We start from the raw sequence: 20,951 nt of genomic DNA on the forward strand, positions 1-20,951 counted from the left end.
GCTGAACATAGACAAGTTTGTTTAACAAATTATTTTATTTCTTGCTGATTTATTATAATTTTTAGTACTTAAATTTGCCAAAACACCATGAAAATACACAGTAGGAAATCTGCAACATTTGTCTGACTCACTAAGAATATTTTCACTCACCTCTGACTTGTCTCTGCTGGGATTGTCTACTCGGTTTTCAGTTCCAACCTGTTCATTGAGAAGTTAGCACTGATGGCTTCCCTGAATACCTTCTGCCAGAAAAAGAAAGTGTTTTCTCTAGAGATATTTTGAATATGCTTCTTGTTGGATAGAATCCAGATTCAGACTAATGAATTAGGGTAGTCTGGTTAATATGGAATAATTAATGACCTGGCAGCAGAGAAAGAACTAAAAATTGAAGGATCAGTTTGATTTAAATTGCAATTTAAAAACAATAATGTTTTTAACATTTCTAAATATAGTGTTGTGAGAAAGGGAAGATCCAGAATCCACAGAAAATCTACCAGATTAAGACAAATATATGGCTTAGATTATTCTGTATTTTTTTTAATCTTTTACTAACTTGCTTTTCACAATTTTTTTAAGTTTAGATAATCATTCCGCTTATTCTACTCAGCAGCCTAGGTCAGAGTAGTTTTAATAATATACGTTTTTCCAAAATAATTTTTTTTGTAAAATAGTGTCTATTTTTCCAATCCTGACAGAAGAACAAATTTTTATCTTTATTCTTTTGTCTCCTTGCTTTGCTCATTACCCACATCTTTCCTTCCATTTCACCTTACGCAAGTGTAAGCCCTTCTTGTTCTTTTTCTTTGTCCTTACCCATCCTGCCCATTGGCTCACATTCATCTCCCCTTCTGCCATTCCCTTCTACCTCCCTGGTTGCTCTCATGCTCTGTCTGCAGCATTTGAGAATCTGCTGAAGCACAGATGGCAATTAATCTCCGTGAGTTCATCCACAAAGAATCACATTTTATTTTAAAGAAAGGCAATCTCCATTTTATAAGGTCTATCTTTTATCTATTATGACTTAATGAGAAAATAAAAGTTTATGTGAACTGTATTAAATGCTGCAGAATAACTTAATAGAAATGCTATCTTCAAAACTATATATATATATACATATAAAGTTATTGTTGTAATACATTTTCTTTAAATATAGTAGACACTAAATGTAGCTATACTGCAATACAACTCTATCTGTCTTTTAAAGAGGTAGCTGAGTGATTGTCTCATCATTTTCATTTATCTTTTTACTTTTTGCTTTACAGGAGATGCTTTTCCCTTGGAATAAATCTGACTATTTCATCCCATATAGTCTGATGAATAGAGATTTTATGGCCTCTCTGTAACGAGTGGATGAGAAGGAAATAGATTTCTATATTTGGCTACTGTTGCGCTATATATAATTTTTTCCTTTTGTGAAAGGAAGGCTTAAGTGAAAGTTATTCCTGTAGATGCACATAAGGCTGAGGAAGAAGCAGAGATCTCTTAGCACACTTTTTGACACAAGCAGCTCAGTGGGAGACTCAGCACAGATGGTTTAAAGGGCTGTTGTAAGGACTGAAATAGTCTCTGGACTTCTCAAAAGTCCTAATCTCTTTAGGGCAATGAGAGCTTGTAACTGAGCACATTGAGGTCTGAGGGGAGCTGCTGCTGGCAGAACTCCCAGACTTCAACCACTGGTGAAGGTCAAAACTGTTTAAAGTATATAATATAGGAATTGGAAGAGTTTTTATGGAATAACCACAAAGTTTCTCTTTGTTTTGTAACCTGTTTTCTAAATCACTATTGAAAAGATAGAATTAAATCACAGTTTTGTTGTTACAAAAAAAAAGTTACAATAGCTGAATTAATATCAAATCAGGGAAATGAGATTTTTGCAATATAATCAGAATTATATATATCAAAATAAATTTCATCTGCATCATCTCATACCATCAACAGAGTTAAATTTTTTCACCCTTTTGAATTGTTCAAGTGTCTATTCCATACAGAAATTGACTTATTCTAGTTATCATTTGAATATGAAACAAAAAGCAATGTTAAAAAAAAAAAAAGTTGAAACTGTTTTGATATTAGAATGTTAGGGAAAAATATAACCTGTCTCATTTCCTGAATCATTCATTTCCAGTACTTCTCCCATCCCCAGTTATGTCAGAAGTTTAACTGCATTTTGATTGCATTTTTTAATGTAGACCTGAACCTGACTTTGAATCTTTTGAAAACCATTCAAGCTCAAAGATATTTTAACAGGTTTTTGAGCTTTTTTAATTGTATTATACATGTAAAATGTGTATTATGAGTTGTCTTTTTGAGTGATGACAGAAAGCGTCATCCTAAGGAATTGTTATCATTAAATATTTCCTTTCATGACAATAAAAATATTAATCATTGTCTTGAGAAAACATCCAGTGTGGGTAATGGCATGTCAAAATTCATCTGGCAGATCCTAATGGTTCTCAGCTTTATTTTTTGTCTTTCTCTGTTAGGAGATGACACTATCTCGACCTGGAGAATAAGATTGGAATTTAGTACCATCTTAAATCTGAATATAGCAATTTTATAAAGAGTTGCACAGCTCCTTCCCTGTCACATCACCAAACTGAAAAATTTGCTGTGGCTAGTTCTTTTAGAGACGTTCAAGTAGAAAACTTTGAAACCTACTGATCTAAGGCTGTGGTCAGTAGGAATGTTTCCAAGTTTAGACAACAGAACAGAGAGGTGCTATCAAAAATCTTGTCCCAAATGCTGGTCATGAGAGAAAATTTAGGAGGCACAGTCTCCTTGAGCCAAGGTTGAACTTGCAGGCAGTGCTGGGCAGAACAACCACACAACCCAGATAATCTTCTCTGTAGTGAATTGAGCCTTCTAGGGCCCTGCATGTCACACTGCAAGCCATCCCTCTGTTGCTCCAGCTGTGTGCCTGTGAAATTATTTTTTAAAGCCTCATTATAGAAGAATTCCAGATGATCTGACTTCATTACTTCTGGAATAATACGTTTCTGGTTTGAAGTAAGGGATCTCTCTTGATGACTTTATTATTCTGTGTCAAACACTTTGTCCACTGGAGAATAAGTGGGAGAATAACAGTGAGAAGGTAGCACAGACTGACGTTGCAGACTTGTATGTGCAGAAAGTTTTATTGAAAATTGTAACTAAATATCTTCTATAACCTATGTGCTGGATAGAATGTGTGACTTAGGAGATGTGTCAGGTTTTTGCTTTCTTTTCCTTTTCTTTTTTTCTTTTCCACTTCATTTAGAGGGAAAAAACTGAAAAGTAACTGACTTTTAAATTGATGTGACAGTTTTTGCTGTCTTACCTAAACAGATCCATTTTTACATTTAATTAGATTCAATGGCCCAGTGTTTCTTATATCAACACTCTTTTATTTCAAAGTTCATTCCTGTCCTCAGCTTCACCTGTCATTATGGCACATCAGCACTTACACTTCCAGTCAGTCATTCCAGTTTGAGACTCAGGGGGTCTGATTATCTCACCCTGAAATTTCAGAGTCAGCTTTAAAGATTTATGCAGATAATTAATTTTTGCTGTTCCTACACAGGATTGACATCTTCAAGTACGTGATATATGGTGTAGCAGCTGCATTCTTTGTATATGGCATTCTGCTGATGGTGGAGGGATTCTTTACAACTGGTGCCATCAAGGATCTCTATGGAGATTTCAAAATCACCACTTGTGGCAGATGTGTGAGTGCCTGGGTAAGTGGCTAAGAAAGCTTTTGTGACAAATTCAATATGCTCTGTATATATTTTTAGTGCCTTGTGATGTTTATTTTTTGGTTTTGTTTTTCTTTAATATTTTGTGATACCTCAGTTCAGTGTTCAAAAATTACAGCAAAGGAGAACAGAGTGTTATAAATATTCTCTGTACTGGTTAAATGCTAAGTAATTCTTGCTACTCAGGAGCAGTGAATTTCACCATCTGAGTGAGAAATCTTGTTACCTCAGCAACATAAGCTGTTCTGAGCAGGACTAAAACTGTAAGGGCTCCAGCTCTACTGGGAATGAAATATTTCCCTTACTAATATTTTCAGTTATTTCAGAAATCTTGCCTGTTCCTCTTTGGAACAAGCTGAGACCTGTCATCAGGTTCTAAATGGCAAACAGGCCTTTAGTTACAACTGTGTTAATCTCTGGTTTGGAGAGACCATTCACTTATGACCTTGGAATATTTGGATTTAAAAAAAATTGATTTGTACTAGGACTTAAATGGAACTTTATCATACTAAAATTGCTGACTGTTTCAAATGGGATTATTTTAAAAGTTCTGTTCAGTGTCAGGTAAATAACTAATTGTTTTTGGTTTTTTTTTTATTTGGCTGCTCTATGTCTAACCTAAAGGGCCTGTGTACTTGGTAGCTGTTGGAGTTAGATATTTCTGAAAACACAGTCTGCATGAAAACCTCATATTTTGTGATGAATACTAAATGAATAAATACAGCCAAATAGATCTGGGTGTTAGAGTACACTTATTTTTATGCCATATTAATGATAAATAACCTATAAATTGTAGGCAGGGTTGGGTTTCCCACTGTACTCAAAGTGTCAACATTTAATTAAGTGCAATACAGTCTGAACAAATATAAGCACTAGTTACTTCCAGTCACACAAAGACTATCAAAACGAGTACTTTGGATACCCTGAGGTTTAAGGTTAGACTAGACACAGATGACCTGCATCTTGTAAATTGGAGAATGCAGTCTGTATGTCATGTCTATGTAGACGTAACCTGCTCCACAATAATCCTGTGGTTTATTCTCCTTTTCTTTTGTTCTTGTCATCATTCTAGTATTTTGGCACTTTGACTAAGATTGCTTTAAAACCTTTAAATAAATATATAAAAAAAGACTGAGAACATTTTAAATTAAGAGCAGTCATTGCTTATGCCAACACTGCTTTCATCTTCTGGAAAGAAGTCTCTAATCTGCATTCACTGAGGGCCTACTGAGTTAGTTCCAATTCTGTATAGAGTAGCAAGATTTTCAGACCACTTTTTCTTCACAGCTTCTATGAATGCCTGTCCTCAGTATTGCAGCAGAGCAGTAATACATCCTCTCTCAGTTTTGATAACTGTAATTCTATAGTACATGTCTAGAAGAAATAAATGGTTAAGCAGCTATTCCATGGTTAATATCACTGTTATTACTAGTTATTCATGAAATTATTTCCTCCAACACTTTGCTTTCCTCATCAGTAATTTGCGATGTTTGTGTTTTACTTTGAGAAGCCCTGGGTTGATGTACATGGTGCAGCTAAGGTTCAGGCTGTATAGTCTTTATGACCACAATTACAACATCTCATCAATTAGTTTGAGTTAAATACCTTGTTGTCCTTGTTCTTGAAGTCAGTTTTTTCTTTTTCCTGGTGAAAAAACCCCAAACCTGCTGTTTGATTGCTCGTCTCATTTTGATGCTGTGTCAGTAAGATTGCTATACAAATGTCTGGAGTTATTTTGGATTATTATTCTGGCTTTAGTGTCTGTACTCTAGAGAGTATATGTCAATTAAAACTTGATATCCTTTTGTCTAGGTTGATTTTCATTGTCTTATACTTAAAATTCTCAAGGAAAAAATAACATCTTAGGTTTAAAAAATACATTTATTTGGAATTACAAAATATTTCAATCCAAGACAGATGTGTTTAGAATTTATTCAGTTCCATAACATATGCAATAGTATCAAGAAATAAGACGTAAGAAGAACAAAAAGAATAGTGGAGAGGTAAATGAAACCAAGCCAGTATTGTGTGTCAAGGCCAGATTGTTCAATTGCTAAAATAGTGCTGTAATAAATTTTGTTCTGTACAGTTGCCAAAATGAGATAATGCTATTGAAAAGAGTTGGCAGATATTACAAGTTGCAAGAAAGCTTCTTGTATACAGTTTTGAGCTAGTAATTTTGTAGACATTAAAAATCTAAACTGTCAAAGATTAAACGGTTTCTTTTAGCAGTGCCTTAATACTAACAGAAATGTACACACAGGATATTTGTTGTTTTGAAAAATTAAAATTATAAAAATGGCTCCACATCAAAAACACCTTTGTAAAAACTCCAGTTGTGACTATGACTTCACGTCAAATTTGTTGATGTCTTTCTAAATAGAAGTTCAACATTTAACATTTCATTTAAAGTCTGAAAATGAACTCCTTCAGCTTTACCATTGCCATCAGTTGTTTGTCATTAATATTTTGCGGGAGCAAATTTCTTATGTCTGTGACTAAACCTATTATGAAAATGTAGGAAAAAATAAATAAAACATTTCTAGAAAAAAATTTATTTTAACTTTGTATGAATAAGGTATATTTCTATATATAGAAATATACAAAAAATAACACCTTTTCCTCTTTCTTAAGAAATATTTTTGAAAAGCAGACTTTTGAGAACACTGATAGCCAACATCTGAAGGAACTTTTCATGTGCTCTTCCTGACCTCCCTCCTTAGCTGCAAATAGCTCACGTTCGAGCTCTGGATTGGCCAAAGAAATTTTTTTTGCCTGAAGTAATGAAAAAAAAATAGCTCAGCCTAACCTTTCCAGTGAATGTATAGTTGACTTATCAGCTGATATGAGCATTCAGAGGCTTAGTATCCAAGTTGTGTCAGTGTTGCCACGGAGTAGAGCCTCTCACATCTGAGAGAGGCCTTGTGAAAGTGACAGTGAAGACTCTCATTGGCGTTGTTTGCAGACTTAATTTACTGTGAAAAGTAAAACAAAAGCAGTAAAACAATACCAGTCACATTCGAGGAGGGATGCCTTTCATTCTAGGCTTCATGTTTCCATGTCTGAATATGCTTTTAGAGTATTAAATATACATTCATATATTACTGTGCTGCAGCATGATTAGTAAAGAATGGGAGACAGGCCTGATGCCAACTGTGACACTCTTTTCATGTTTGCAATTTAATACCCTTCCTATTTATATTCAGCTCCCTTGGCCATGGAAAGCCTCATTTACACCTTGTTTTAGAATATCTGTTCACAGAGTCAATAGAAATACAATGACACTTTCCCCCACACGTTATGCTATAAAATGGGAAAGGAGGTTTGGTTTTTGTTTTATTTCATCAGAAAAAAATATATGAAGACTTCATTGTGGTAGTTGTATTTCTATTTCTTTGTACCTTGCTTTTTAAAAGAACCATGTTAAGGCTCTAGAGAAAGATGTTTTATGTTCTAAACTGCACTTACATATACCTTCTATGTCTTTAGTTTTAGGAGTATTTCATTTAATTACTGACAAGGATTTTTCTGCCTTTGAAAATAATTTTGGATATCTGATTACCTATGGGCTATTTCATACATGCTTCTTGAGTACCTAAACTAAAACATGAACTTCCCAAAATATTTCCAGATTTTATTTTGCAAAAAAAAACTGTGGAAGCTGCACAAATGTTTTGAAAAACCATCTGTGAACTCATCACTTCATCTTTTCCTTACCAGACCAGTTATTCTAGACGCAGTGAAACTGCATCATATTGACATTTGATTCTTTGTGTAACAGGAGGAAGAGAGTTCAGTGCAGGCTCAGCTGGCTTTCCCACTCAGAACAGATGTATTATTTCTGAATGTTAGAAATGAAGCTCTCATTTCTGAAAATTACATACCATGTCTGGATATTCTGGGGTAAAACTGCTGATCTGACAGACAGGGAGGCCTTGCTTCTTATTAAATTTTTCTCCATCTGAGGGATGTAGTATGCTTCATACCATATTTATGAGAAATAAAGGATCTTCTCTCCAAGACAGCAGATATTCTTATGGATCCAGATTCCTTTAAACCAATTTAAACTAGGGAAAGTATGTAAAAATCTCACGTCCTCATACGTGTTTAGTTGTGTACGCTGTATGTAGTTTCACACTGTGATATGGGAAGTGGGGAAGGCGAGATTCATAGTGCTCTGACCTTTCAGAGGTCAACTGAAAACCAGAAATATGATTTTTTTTCCCCACAAATTACCCAGAAGCTAATGGAGTAGTTAACTTCAGAGGGATTATATTATGGCACAGATACAACCCACCTGATTAAGGTTGTCAAGAAAAAGGCCTATGCTCCTTCAGTAGTTAAAGGAGAGGGCAGCTTAGGCAAACTTTATCAGATGAATTGAATCTTTTTGTGACTGTCCTACTTTCTGCAAAAAAAAAAAAAAAATTACCCTCAAGTCTTTTAAGTTATGTCTTTTATATTAAGCTCTTCAATCAACTATATGCATCTAGTTGGATGTATCCTTCCTGGCCCCTTTAGCTGGAATTTAGGTGAATAACATTTGCTATCTAAACACTGCTGAAGTTAGTAGATGAAAGAAAATATATTAGCAATTTTATAGGTTGTTAGAATTCATCTTATCCCTGGATACTAAACCAGTGTTGAAATTTCTTTGCAGAGCTGTGTTCCTTGCAGTTTTCTGTTCTTGATCTTGAAACACCCTAGCAGCAGTTCAAAGCTCAGTTGAATGGTTAAGAGAGTCATCTTTATGTCACTCTCTCCCAGCTGCATTGTTAATATACATATGGGGTCTTGAAAAGAAAGAAGTTGTTTTTTCTCACTATTTGTTATATTTTTAGAAATATTTTGCAATGAGCTCAGAAATTTTGTTATGTATATCTATGTGCTGAATCTGCTTTTTTCTGTCTTGTTTCTATAATCTGTCGGAGCCTTTTTGTTTTTCTTTATTGTATAGTTGCAGATTTTCTCACTCAGGAATATTGCACATATAAAATAATACTTTCATTTGATATTCCTTTTCTCCCATAAGCTCCCATGTGTTGTATATGCAGTCCTTTCGTTGATTGTGGTGTTCATTAGTTCCTTTAATAGAAGGGTGTGCCAGACATTGTAATGTGCCTTGCCAGTACCTTCTCCTCTTCTCTTGGTCTTGCTGCTCGCTGACAGCAGCGTTGTTGGTGGTGGTGATAAACTGGTTGTTTTTACTTCGCATTGTGCTTTATGTCTTGCGCGTGGATGACAGATTTTTTTCTTGGCATGTAAGCTCAGTCAGTAAGTATTTTTTTGTTAATAAACTACTGTCATACATTTCCAAAGTATGCTTGACTTTGGGAGCGGTTTCTCCATTGGCATTAACTTTCTTTTATGGGCCATCATAAAACACTTAAGATGATAGCTTTATTTCCCCTATGTTCAGATAATCCATCTCAGCTTTAACTTGAATGTTCCATCAGATGATGAGAGTTTTCCCTGATTCTTGCTCTCACCTGGCTAACTTATTAGCTGCATCTAGACATGTTACTCTTTTTATAGGTATTTAAGCCTTTGAATATCAGTGGAATTATCACAAATTCATTATTTTAATGGTGACAGAATATTCACAGAAACCATATACCTTTGTTCTTGTTATGAACTGCATCTTCCTGTTGATGTCTTACGAATTCATAATTAGCTTTGTAAATATCTTTGGTCATTGCTTGCATAGGAAGGAGGGAAACTTTTAAATTTATTTAAGGTCACAATAAAATCTTAAAAGACTGTGTTATTGACTTTGAATGCTTGGCAAGACAGAAATCAAGCAAGGAACGTCCCTACCCCTTCATTTTCACACAGGTTTCTCAAAGCCCATTAAGAATTTATCAGGAAAGAAAACACTTTTTTTTGACAGCCAAGTATTAACCTTGAGTGACATATTTGTTTAGACTTATAACTATTATTTCTGCTTACTAGTTTAAGCTTCATTGCCTTGTGTCCAACTACAAACCATGGAAATTTCCTAAAAAAATGTTGCATCGCAAATTTTGGAAATGTGAAAAATGTAAACAATCCATATTGTTCAGTCCTTTCCCAGCTGAGTGTTGCATCTTCATCTGTGTATAGAAAATTTGTCATCACTGAAAACCATTAGAGTATGGTTTATAAAAAATTTATCAGCTGTTTGGTAGCATAACCTATTAAATTTGCTTCTAGGACCAGCCTACATTGTCAGGGAAGAGGTAATGATGGAACTGATTGTTTTTTGTACTTAATGTCTTCAAATTGAATAGTTATGTGGCATGACCATAACATGAAAAAGGTTATTTAATGAAGATATCCATATTTTAAGAGCTAATAATCCATATTTAAAAAGCCATTTTTAAAACCAAATTATTTATCTTCAATCCCATTTAAATACAAAGCAAAAATCTTAACTATATTCCCAGACAGTACTTTGTAGCATAAGAAAAATACCACCAGAAAGAAAAACAAGAGAAGAAGGCTAACTTTGTGAATGTGAAAATATGAGCATATGCATTTTGAAAAAAAATATTTCTTGTTTAAAAGATTGTAAAAAAGATTACATAGGAAATTCTGCTTTTGTCAAGCAGCACTAAAGATCCAATGCTTTCTTCAGGGCTTCAGAAGCCTGTCAGACTACAAAACTTATAGTCTTGCCTGAAGGATATAAAACAACTAATGATAACTTTAGGCAACACAAGGCTACACACCCATCAACATTCTAAAGAAAATTCAGAAATAAAAAATAAATTACAATATTTGGTTTCTGAGGAAGTACCATAGAGAAAAATTATATCATCTTAAGGTAAAACTTTGTCTTGCATCAATGAAAACTCTTCTTCAAACTGATATTTCATCAATTTTTTTACTAAGCAATATTTCAAAAAGTGAATCAATTTCTTAGAGAATAATTTCTGACATGATTGTGGAAATCTCCTGCACTGCTACCAACAAATCAACAGCATAAATCAGAAACTAAGCCAGTTTTTTACATCCAACCAAATAGTTTCCAAAGCAATAGAAATAATGCATAGAATATTTTAACCTTGAAATACACATTTGGAAAAATATATGTGCAGGTGAAAAGCAGAAAGCAACAGTGAGAATTGATCCTAATTTTGACAAAATCAATTTTTCTTCCATCTAAACTATCTGTAGAAGAAAAATGTCTTAAAATGCCAAACCAAACTGTTCCAAAATATAATTTCCATTTTCTGGGATTTTATTTTTTATGTTAACATATTTTAATAATCAAAGGAAATTCTCATTAGGTAGTATTCAGTAAATGAATGAATTTCAATTAGGCAAACCTGAGAAGTCTGTCCCTCTATGGAGAGAAATTTGGACCAATATTGGCTTTTTTTTTCCCTCTCAAAGCAGTTGCCTTGAATGCAAGCCAAGGAATGTCAACCACATGACAGCAACGACACACCATGAAATCTATCCATGTTTCAACAAGACTTTTGGAGCTGTGCCTGGCAGGATAATATATTAGAGAGAGAGAGAGGATGAACATGTTTTGTAGAGGCAATTATAAATGTCCAACAAGTGATTGTTAGCAATGGAAGTCATGTTATAGAAAAGACTTTGCATGTGTGTATTTTCTGTGGTTTACAGTGATAATATCAGAACAACAGTCTTTTCTAAAAGCATTGTATATAAAATGAGACAAGTTGAAATATTTTTGCTTAATTTTTTTTATTTCTTTCCATTAATGAGGCATGAATTTGGAGATGCTGGTTAGTACAGAAATGAAAATATTAGAAACCATTTCCTTGTGAGCTACTCAACAGTCCTTCTTTAACAGGTTTATGTCTAAAAACATCTATTATTTTTTTTTTTCATTTTGACATTTATTTACATTTTAATAAATAATAGCATTTTTTGTTCTAGACAACATTTTAAAAGAAGCGGCTGAGGCTATTTGAGCTTCTGCATTGTTAAAATGTGTTCCAAAGGAATTCAGCAAGTTTTATACTCGCTTTCTTTCATATTTGCTTGTGAGGAATTATACATATAAAATGCTGTCACAAAAAAAATCCATTGGGAAGAGGTGGAAGTGTTTATGGAGAGACTCTTTTTTAAAAATGAAAAAAAATTACAAAAATCTGCTGGATTAAATCTGAACGTCTGAAAAGAAGAACTAAATTCCTGTGGTGTAATAATACAGGTGATGAACAGGAACAAATATCTAATCGTTAAACTGCTCTGTCATAAAGGTTATTGTTAAAGAGCCCTTATTGAGTCTGGACTGTTGATGTAAGGTGTTAGAGCCCTTCATTATAGAAAATTGAATGCAAATAAACAACAGGCCTGAAGTGGGAAAAAAAAAATGTGTAGTGCTTTAAATCTGACTTCTTGCAACCTGAAGGAAGAACTGTGCATTCTATGAGTACTCTCCCAGTACAACTGCATCAAGACAAATTTCAGCATTTGAGAAAATATGTGTCAGCTGCAATAAATAATTAAAAAATAGTATGCAAATGCATTTATGCAGAATGTGTTCAGGGTAAAGAGACAGTAGCAATAACTCAGAGGAATTTTTTCTGGGTAAAATGAATAAGATGAAGCAGAAGGCCTGACAGGCAAAGGTTAGTTATGAATTTGAGGCTGTGCAAAGTGCTAAAACTATAAATAAGCTTTTATTAGTATTGAAAACTAAATAAGTTTTTATTAGTATTGGAATCTAATATATGGACAAATGAGAGTGAATGAGAGGTTTGAGAGACAGGACAGTTCAGGAAGAAATTGAAAAGATCTTTCTGTTCATGCTTCTGTGTGGCCAAAAATTCCAACACAGCACCTTGTTCTGGAAAATGCGCCCAAAACCTGGACTGCACTGCACTGCAGAGGCCAGCTGCTTGCCAGCATTCCCATAAGAGACAGCCAGGCTCACCCTGGGCTTATTCTGGGCGTTGTCCAGCACTGCCAGGGTTTCAAAATGAAGCATGATAGGCTTTGAGCAGGATGGATGTACATGATCTCTGTAGGTACGGTTTTGATCTCTGGCAAAAGCTGTTTGTGGGAATTTCTGAAGCTGTGAGGAGATTTGGAAGGAACCTTTTAGTTCATGTAGCTGAAAGCAAACATTTTTTGTGTGTGTCATAGGATAATAAATCTCAATGTTATGCAAACACAGCAAGATGCACATCTTTTTGCAACTCTGCGTCGAGAGCTCTCATCAGGGAGTTTGTATAAAATAAATATATGATGAGAATGAGAGAAAGTATAAAATAAGTACTGAGTGGTGTGGAACAAAGATAAAATTACATGGCAACATGAGCTTTCTGAAGTTTTACTTGGGCACTTAATTTGTTGCTATGTTTCTGTATTATTTTTCTTGTTGTAAGCAGTAGTGTCCTCATAAAATGACACGAATGAGATTTGTTTCCTTTTCATTCCATTTCTGTTTTTAGAAACTGTACCTTCTAGATAAGATTTCACTGTCTCTGTCCCTAGGCTATTGAAGTCATTGTACAATGTTTCTTCAGGTTACTAAATTATTTATAACAAAACTAAAACAAGAAGAGTGTTTGAAATTTAATGAATGTGCTTTTCATGGGGCAAGCACCCATAAATTAGGAAAGAAGAAGGGAAAAAAACCCCAAACCAACCAGTAACTGAATTCTTGATCTTATTAAAATAGGATTTGAGTAATGTTTTCAGTGGAAAAAGGATTTCAACCAGCTATGACCACCAGGGAAGTTGTGCTCCAAACAAACAATTTCAGAATATGCTCTGAAATACCTGCTTCCTGATATTGGTTTGTTTTGACTTAAAAAATAATTCCAGAAGGTTGATTATTCACTTGCTTTGATAATTTATAGCTCAGAAAAGCCATTACAGGCACTGAAAAGCTTACAAAACCAGGCAAGAGCATTTTGCCAGTCACAGTGATGATACAAAAAAACCCAAAACACTAAAAAGGTTAAAGATTTCTTTGTTCAAATAATTATACATTTCAGCTATTCTTTGCAAATGTGAGCTGAGTTTAAATTAGTGATCTTTCATCTTCATTATTTAGTAGATGAATTTCACTACCACTTCTAGTTTGTTTTGAGTTTATGTGTTTGACTTCTTAGAGTGAAAATCAAACTGATCAGAGAAAGTAATTCTCACTAGAAACACAATAGCTAGGATGCTAAAGGACAAATTGTGATACCTCTTTAAGATGCTATACTGCTATTCCAGAAATCTTCAGCTTGTCACACAGCAGAATGCTACTTCAAAGGAGAAAGATCCCTTTGAATCTCAGGAGATTGGCCTCTGAATTTAATTCCTGGAGAGAACAGGCTCCTTAAGCATTCCTTGTAAGTTCTCTTGAGCAAAGAGGGAAGGTTGTAATAGCAGAGAAAATTATCTGAAAAAGACTTTAGTCTTCTCTTTGCTTTTTTAAAAATCAAATAATTAATAATTTCATTCAATTATAAAAAGAAGCTACCACCTGCTATTGCTAGAAGCTAATTTGCTGTACAAAGTTAAACTTTTTTTACTGCTCTTATAGCAAGAAGTGTATTACTGCCCAGACCACATTTCTGCGGTTTGCTTCACTGATATCAGTGATAGCAGCTTCCAGGTATAACTCATAATTACCATATGGTTTAACTTGAAGTTTTGTATTTTAGTTATTCTTACATAAACAAAGAAAACTTCTGTATTTTTTCTGTCTTCTTGGTGCTCTTGGTGTTATGACATGAAATTAGGTATATCATTGGCCATTGGCTCTTCACCTGAAAGCACCTCTTCTTCCTTTTCTTCATTCCGTTTTTAAAATGGAATCATCATTTGAGCAATTTTTCTGAGATACTCAACCAATCAGATTCATGTTTTTAAAGAGAATCTGTTCCATAACAAGCAGACAGTTCTCTCTGAGAAGGCAGCTCTTGTGACTCACAGCAGCTATCATATGACAGATTTCTACTACCATTTTATGCCCAAGGCAGATTTTTTAGAGGCTAATAAGCTCTGTTTCCCCCATCTTTGCTATCCTAGTGCTTTGTATCATCTGAGCTGAAATTTTTGAGTAGGCTTATCATTACTACAGATCAGAAAATAAATAGATATAAAAAAGAATTTGTAATGCTCATGGTAAGGCCTATCTTTTTTTCTCCATTTGGTGTTTATCACAAAACAGGAAGGTTCTCAAATCTATATGGAGCCCAGTCATAAAAACAGTTATTACATTTCAGTGATGTAACTAATTTAAAAGATCTAGTACTTCATTAAATTATATGTATGTGCTACATTGAGACAGATACTAAATTCATTAAGTATTGTTTATTTCACAAATTCTAGAAGGACCACAAGTATGACTTCAGACTCACTTGTTTTTGTCAAGATAAGAATATAGTCTAGAAGGCTGGTATACTTTTAAAACACTTCTAGAATAAATGAGAATTTAAAGTCTATACAAAGACAGTCTTCTTTCTTATTTAGTATTCCTGCCTTAGAAAAAAATGCGTGCGACTCTTTGGCTTGATAATAAATTAAGATCAGACATAGCAATTTAGTTGGGAATTCATATGCCTGAATCTACATTTCTATGAAATTTTCCGAGTAATTATTTGTAAGTGTGTGCCTGGGGTGAGGACAGATATTTCTTCATTAACTTTAACACTATAATACAGAAAAAAAAAAAGAAAACAGTAAAAAACCAATAACAACAACAACAGAAAAAGGAGCACGTACAGAACAGTATTTACTTGTGTTAACTATTTTTTTATGCAATACATGGGATAGAATTTCCAATATATAAGGCAGCTGGCTCATGGAAATGTCTAAAGCAGTATCCAAGGGTGCATATTTATTTTGCTATCACTTTCTCTATATTACCAGCTGGGTTTGTAGCAAGTGGGTTATTGGGAAAATTTTGTAAGGAAAACAGCTGTTACCTGCATGAATGCATTTTTAGGAATCATTATGTGTAAATTAGACACATCAGGTTTTCTTTTAAACTAGTTGGATGTTGAGGAAAAAGTTAAAACAGTTTTTAACCCTCAAACTGGTAAGCATGGATGTAAAGTATGAGTATTGAAGCATGGAGAACTAACTCAAAAAAGGATAGAAAGCTGATATCAAAAGTATTAAACAGCTTTTCAAACTACTGCTATAAGTCTCATTTACCTAGAGACAATCACGAAAATTAATCTGAAATAAATTTTAGACTGGATTAATTAAACTACATTAAATCCCTATGTAAATAAATTTCCTCAAAATTAAAATTACTTTTATTTAATAATACTTGGAAGTGAGTTAAAGTAAATCAAATTAAGGTCTCTTTAATATTGCTTAAGAAAATCCATCACATAACTTCAACACAATAAAGGTATCTCATTTAAAATTTAGACCTTTTGTTGTTTTGGATTGCTTTTCCTGATCAGGTCAATGTGGATAAGCCACTCTGTTACAATTTTAGTACCATTTACAACTTTTTAGATTCTGGCCTTATTTGATTTCCATAACTAAAATCTGTACATATATTAGGCTTTTTCCTGTATTATCTGAATTGAGAGATCTTGCATTAAAAAAACAAAACCAAAACCAAAATGAAAATGAAAATATCATCCATTTTCCCCTTATTTGCTCTTTAAGGTTTAATTTTTAGCAGATATTTGATCAGTTTATTCAGCTTTCAAAAATATTTCTTATTCTCACAGCCAATAGTTTTCTGAGGTAAGCCGCTAGAAAAATATTAGTGTGATATTAGTGTGATGAAATATTTTGTTTCCAGTAAAGTGTTTAGATTCATCAGCATTTCCGAAGCCGACAAATACTGGGGCTATTTTGATTCAATATTTAGAAACTGATTTCCCCATTTTACCCTGTAGCCTCTTCATATCCTTTCCACAGCATAAAATGAAAAGATGGTTTCTTATTAATAAGTGTGTTTCCCAGTGGTGTCAGGCCAGCAAAGGAGCAGCAAGGTAGCATGTTTACATATTTATAGTACATTTGCTTACTTTTATTTCTGCACGATGAATTTGCTTGTAGATCCCAAATATGTATGAGTGCAATAACAGAATGGCAAAAAATATACTCTCATTTGTTCAATGCCAAATGGATTTGCCAGTGAGGTTTTGTGGCAGTCATAGATAAAGGCTCATTTTTATTAAGAGCCTAATTTTAAAACAAAAGCAAGCAAAGTCTGCAGTATTTAATTTTAATTTTTGATTTCATGATTGGCAGTGGAAGACACAACCATAGGGCCTCTTGTCCTACCTATGGAGTAGCGGTGATGAGGGAAAGGGGCAGATATGTTTCACAAAGCATGCAGCTGTCTGTTCTTCAGGTACGCTGCTTTGCATCCACCGTTGGCACCAGAGTGAGAGGAACATGGAGTTAGCTTGCACTTCTGGAAGCATAATTCTTGTTCTTCAGAAACATCATGTTAGTGCTCTGGCATCATTTTGACTTGATCATTAATGGATTATCTGACCAAAACTGTAAATTAAATAAGGACAGATGCAGAGAAAGCCAATCATAGATGTATTAGTTACTTTTCTGTTTTTTCTTTTTTTCCAATGGTGAATCAGTTCCATTTTGACTTACCTCTGGTTTTGCTTTTCCTTTTTTTATTGCAGTTTATTATGTTGACATACATCTTTATGTTGGCCTGGCTTGGAGTTACAGCTTTCACTTCTCTGCCTGTTTACATGTACTTCAACCTGTGGACCATTTGCCGAAATGCCACCGTAGTGGACGGAGCTAATCTCTGCTTGGATCTTCGCCAGTATGGTATGTAAATAAAAAGCACTAAATGAAAAGATTTCACAAAAGAAAGCATTCCACTACTTTGCTTCCATGTGTCTGAAATGAACTGTTCAGCATTTCTGAAGCAATTATTAAGTGTCTCTCCCTGCCCTTTTACCCACTAGTCTAAATAGTGCATAAAAGATGAACTGCATTGCCCGTCCTGACAAAAACTGAGTCAACCTTGTCAATCTTCCCAGAGTAATGAAAATCGACATAGGGCTTTGGCTTAGTCTCTTCAGAAATAGCTGTAACTTGTCTAAAATGCTTAATTAGTCATCTATCTGGAGAATGACTTTTAATTTTGTGGTAGGACACTGGCTTGGAGATGTGAGATCCTAGGGTATCAGCTGTCTCTGCAGAGGTGAATTGGGACACAAGATTAATTGCTTTCAAAAACCTTGATGAGGACCAACAATACTGATAGTAACACTCAAGAAAGTGGTTGAAAGAGAGAGAGGGAGTGGGGCTAAAGCCTGAATGCTGGAGGTTAGAACAATGTGGGGATATGCCCTTATGTGTGTTTTGAGAGAATGTGAAATTTGGGTAGAAAGAAATTTGTGATCTTAAAATATCTGAGAATTCTTGTGTTGGTGATGGTAATTCAATCCTTCTACAAGACTAGTTTGATTCTACATGTTATGGTCTTAGTGATTACTCAACCCACAGAGCTTTGAGCAATCATAATCTCAGCAGACAGTTTCTTATCTTTCCTTTTGTTTCCTTGGCCATTTCCTTTTGCAAGAAAATGGTTTCTATAATAGTAAACGTTTCAATTAACCTGAAATAAAATATTTGACATTTTTCTTTCATGAGAGGGAAGGAAATTTGGGGTTTTTTTATTGTTTGTTTTTTTACCCTACACAGCATGGCAGGTGAGTTTAAAAAGCTGTTATCCGTATAGATCCCATCAAGTGTATTGTTTTTCTTTCTATGACCTTTTATTTTGTTAATATTCATGACTATTTTTTCATTATTTCTATTTAGGATGCTCACAGAACACTAATATGTACGGTGTGTATTCTGTGAACGTACCTTTTTACTGTGGATTCAGTGCAAAAAACTGATTGATGTTAGGAAAGAACCATTTTTCATGGTAACTGAGTTAATTGCAGTATTTTCTTCAAGCTAGTTTTTGATTTAGTATCTGGACACTAGCTAAAGGAAGCGAGGTAGCAGATTCTACTTATTGCTGCTGAATAAAGTATAAATTTGTGTAATGCTTTTTTATAACTTGTGGAAGAAGCTTTATACCAGATCAATATGTTTGAAACCAATATACAGCACATTTTTCCACATGAGGGTAGAGAAGGTTTGTGAACATTTGAAGTGTATAAACTGGTTGCAAATAATTTCTGGTTCTTTAATCGTTGTGCTGCTCAAAATCGGGAATAAAGATATCTTCAAAAATGGCAGAATAATTGTTACCTACATGTTTCTTACTAGGGCTTTTACCAAATAGATCATGTGTTTTGTGCTGGCTGAAATAGAATAGAATCCTCGAATGGTTGAAAGACATCTTAAAGACAAGTTCCAACCTCTTGCCATTGGGGCAGGGAGACATTCCTCTAGATCAGGTTGCTCAGGACCCCATCCAACCTGTCCTTCAACAATTCCAGGGATGGAATGTCCACCATTTTTCAGGGAAACATGTTCCAGTGCCTCAACACCCTCATAATAAGGAATTTCTTCCTTACATCTAACCTAAACTTATCCTCTTTGAGTTCAAGCTGTTACCCTCGTTCTATTGCACATGCCTTTGTATAAAGTCCCTCTCCAGCTCTCTTGACAGACCCTTTTAGTCCTGGAAGGCTGCTATAAGGTCTCCCCAAAACCTTCTCTTCTCCAGGCTCTGCAATTCCAGCTGCCTCATCTTGTCTTCATAGGAGAGTTGCTCCAAACTCCTGATTGTCAACAAAACCCAGATATCATTGTTAAAATAAGTTCTTAACTTTTCTCATGTACCAGGAATTCCAAATAATATGAATATTTATTCTTCCCCAGGTATTGTAACTATTGGAGAGGAAAAGAAGGTTTGCACTTCGTCAGAAAGTTTCATCAAGATGTGTGACTCTAATGAGGTAAATAAATATCATAGTATTTTTGGCAAATCCATGATATATGTTGTAGCAGGAAGTAGCTGGTATATGTTTTCTTACTGTTAATGGTCTAATTCTAGCTATGGAGATGAAATAAATCACAGTGAAAAACACAGTCAAGCAAGTAGTTTTCCTAGTCTTTTATCAAATTTAGTCAGTGCAATTTCTCCCATTTGTTTTCTAAATGTGCTTGTGGTTTGTTTGTTTGGATTTTTTTAATAGTTCCAGTATCTTTTTCTTTGTTACTGAGATGTTTTTGGAAGCCAATGCCTCTGCTGCACAGTGAATAGGTCCATATAATGAATCACTGGTTGAAGGGCTTTGTACTACTCTTGTGACAGGAGAGTAAAGATTGCAAATGGATTTGGCCAAACCTTGTTGAACATTACGATAGTAACTCTTAGTACATTTTTCTTTGTAGTTTTTCCCTTGGGCAAATGCCACCTGTTTCAGTGCAGTTGAGGGTTCTGGTTTTGTTTTTAAATGATAAGGATGAAGACAGGACAAACAAAATTAAATCTGCCTAGAACAAAGAGAGGCTAAAATGTTGATCCCTCTGAAGCCAGAAGGGTCAACATATGCTAAGTGTTTTACTGGGTCTTACTATGGTTGAATCAATCTTAGAGGGAAGGTACACAGTCCTCCCTTACACCAAAACCATCTTCCAAAATTAGTTCTTGTGGTGCAGTTGACTCTCTGTGGCTGCTGCATAAACCAGGTCAATGACATTAAAAGCAAATGTAATAATTTGGTTTGGAGTGAGGTGAGGATGATGTTTAATTTGAATTATGTAAGTAACCTGGTTTATATTATATCATTATGAATAAATTTGAGAGGAAAGTGGATCAATATATGAGAATGGAAAACTACAGTTAATGAAGGGAAAATGGGGTTTCTTAGGTTGTCTCTGCCACTGGAGAAGCCGCCACAAACATAATTATTGTAAGCTAGTATTGTAGTATTGTAGAATAAAAAAAACCCAAACAAAACTCTCAAAATTTACTGGAGTGTTTATTTTAAATAATTAATTTTCTTAATATTTTATTATGCAAATGCTGTATATTTAAATAGTTTTGCTTTTTCCCTGACATGAACATTGTAACAAAACAAGCACAAGCACAATGACATGTAGTGATATCAATCTCTTGGAAAAATATTGCTATTCATTACTTTTGTGGAAGGGTGGCACCAGGAAGCTAATTATTTGTTCTATGTTAGTGTGAATTTTTGTTCATTTTTTGTTTGCTGTACAACCATGGAAGTCCTTTTCTTTGCCTCCCTTTGCAGCTAAACATGACATTCCACTTGTTCATTGTGGCACTTGCTGGAGCTGGAGCAGCAGTCATTGCTATGGTAAGCTACCATACCC

General features: G+C 34.4%; 1 protein-coding gene across 1 annotated transcript in view; it reads left to right on the forward strand.

Moving 5' to 3' along the window:
- Positions 1-20,951, forward strand: part of GPM6A (glycoprotein M6A) — a 115,585-nt gene that overhangs the window by 86,455 nt on the left and 8,179 nt on the right. The window contains exons 3-6 of the mRNA XM_005415544.2: positions 3,560-3,716; positions 17,315-17,468; positions 19,488-19,564; positions 20,870-20,935. Of these exons, the coding sequence (XP_005415601.1) occupies positions 3,560-3,716; positions 17,315-17,468; positions 19,488-19,564; positions 20,870-20,935 (454 nt within the window). The remainder of the gene's footprint in view (positions 1-3,559; positions 3,717-17,314; positions 17,469-19,487; positions 19,565-20,869; positions 20,936-20,951) is intronic.

This window comes from Geospiza fortis, unplaced genomic scaffold (genome assembly GCF_000277835.1).
Source record: "Geospiza fortis unplaced genomic scaffold, GeoFor_1.0 scaffold40, whole genome shotgun sequence".
In the NCBI taxonomy this organism is placed as follows: Eukaryota; Metazoa; Chordata; class Aves; order Passeriformes; family Thraupidae; genus Geospiza; species Geospiza fortis.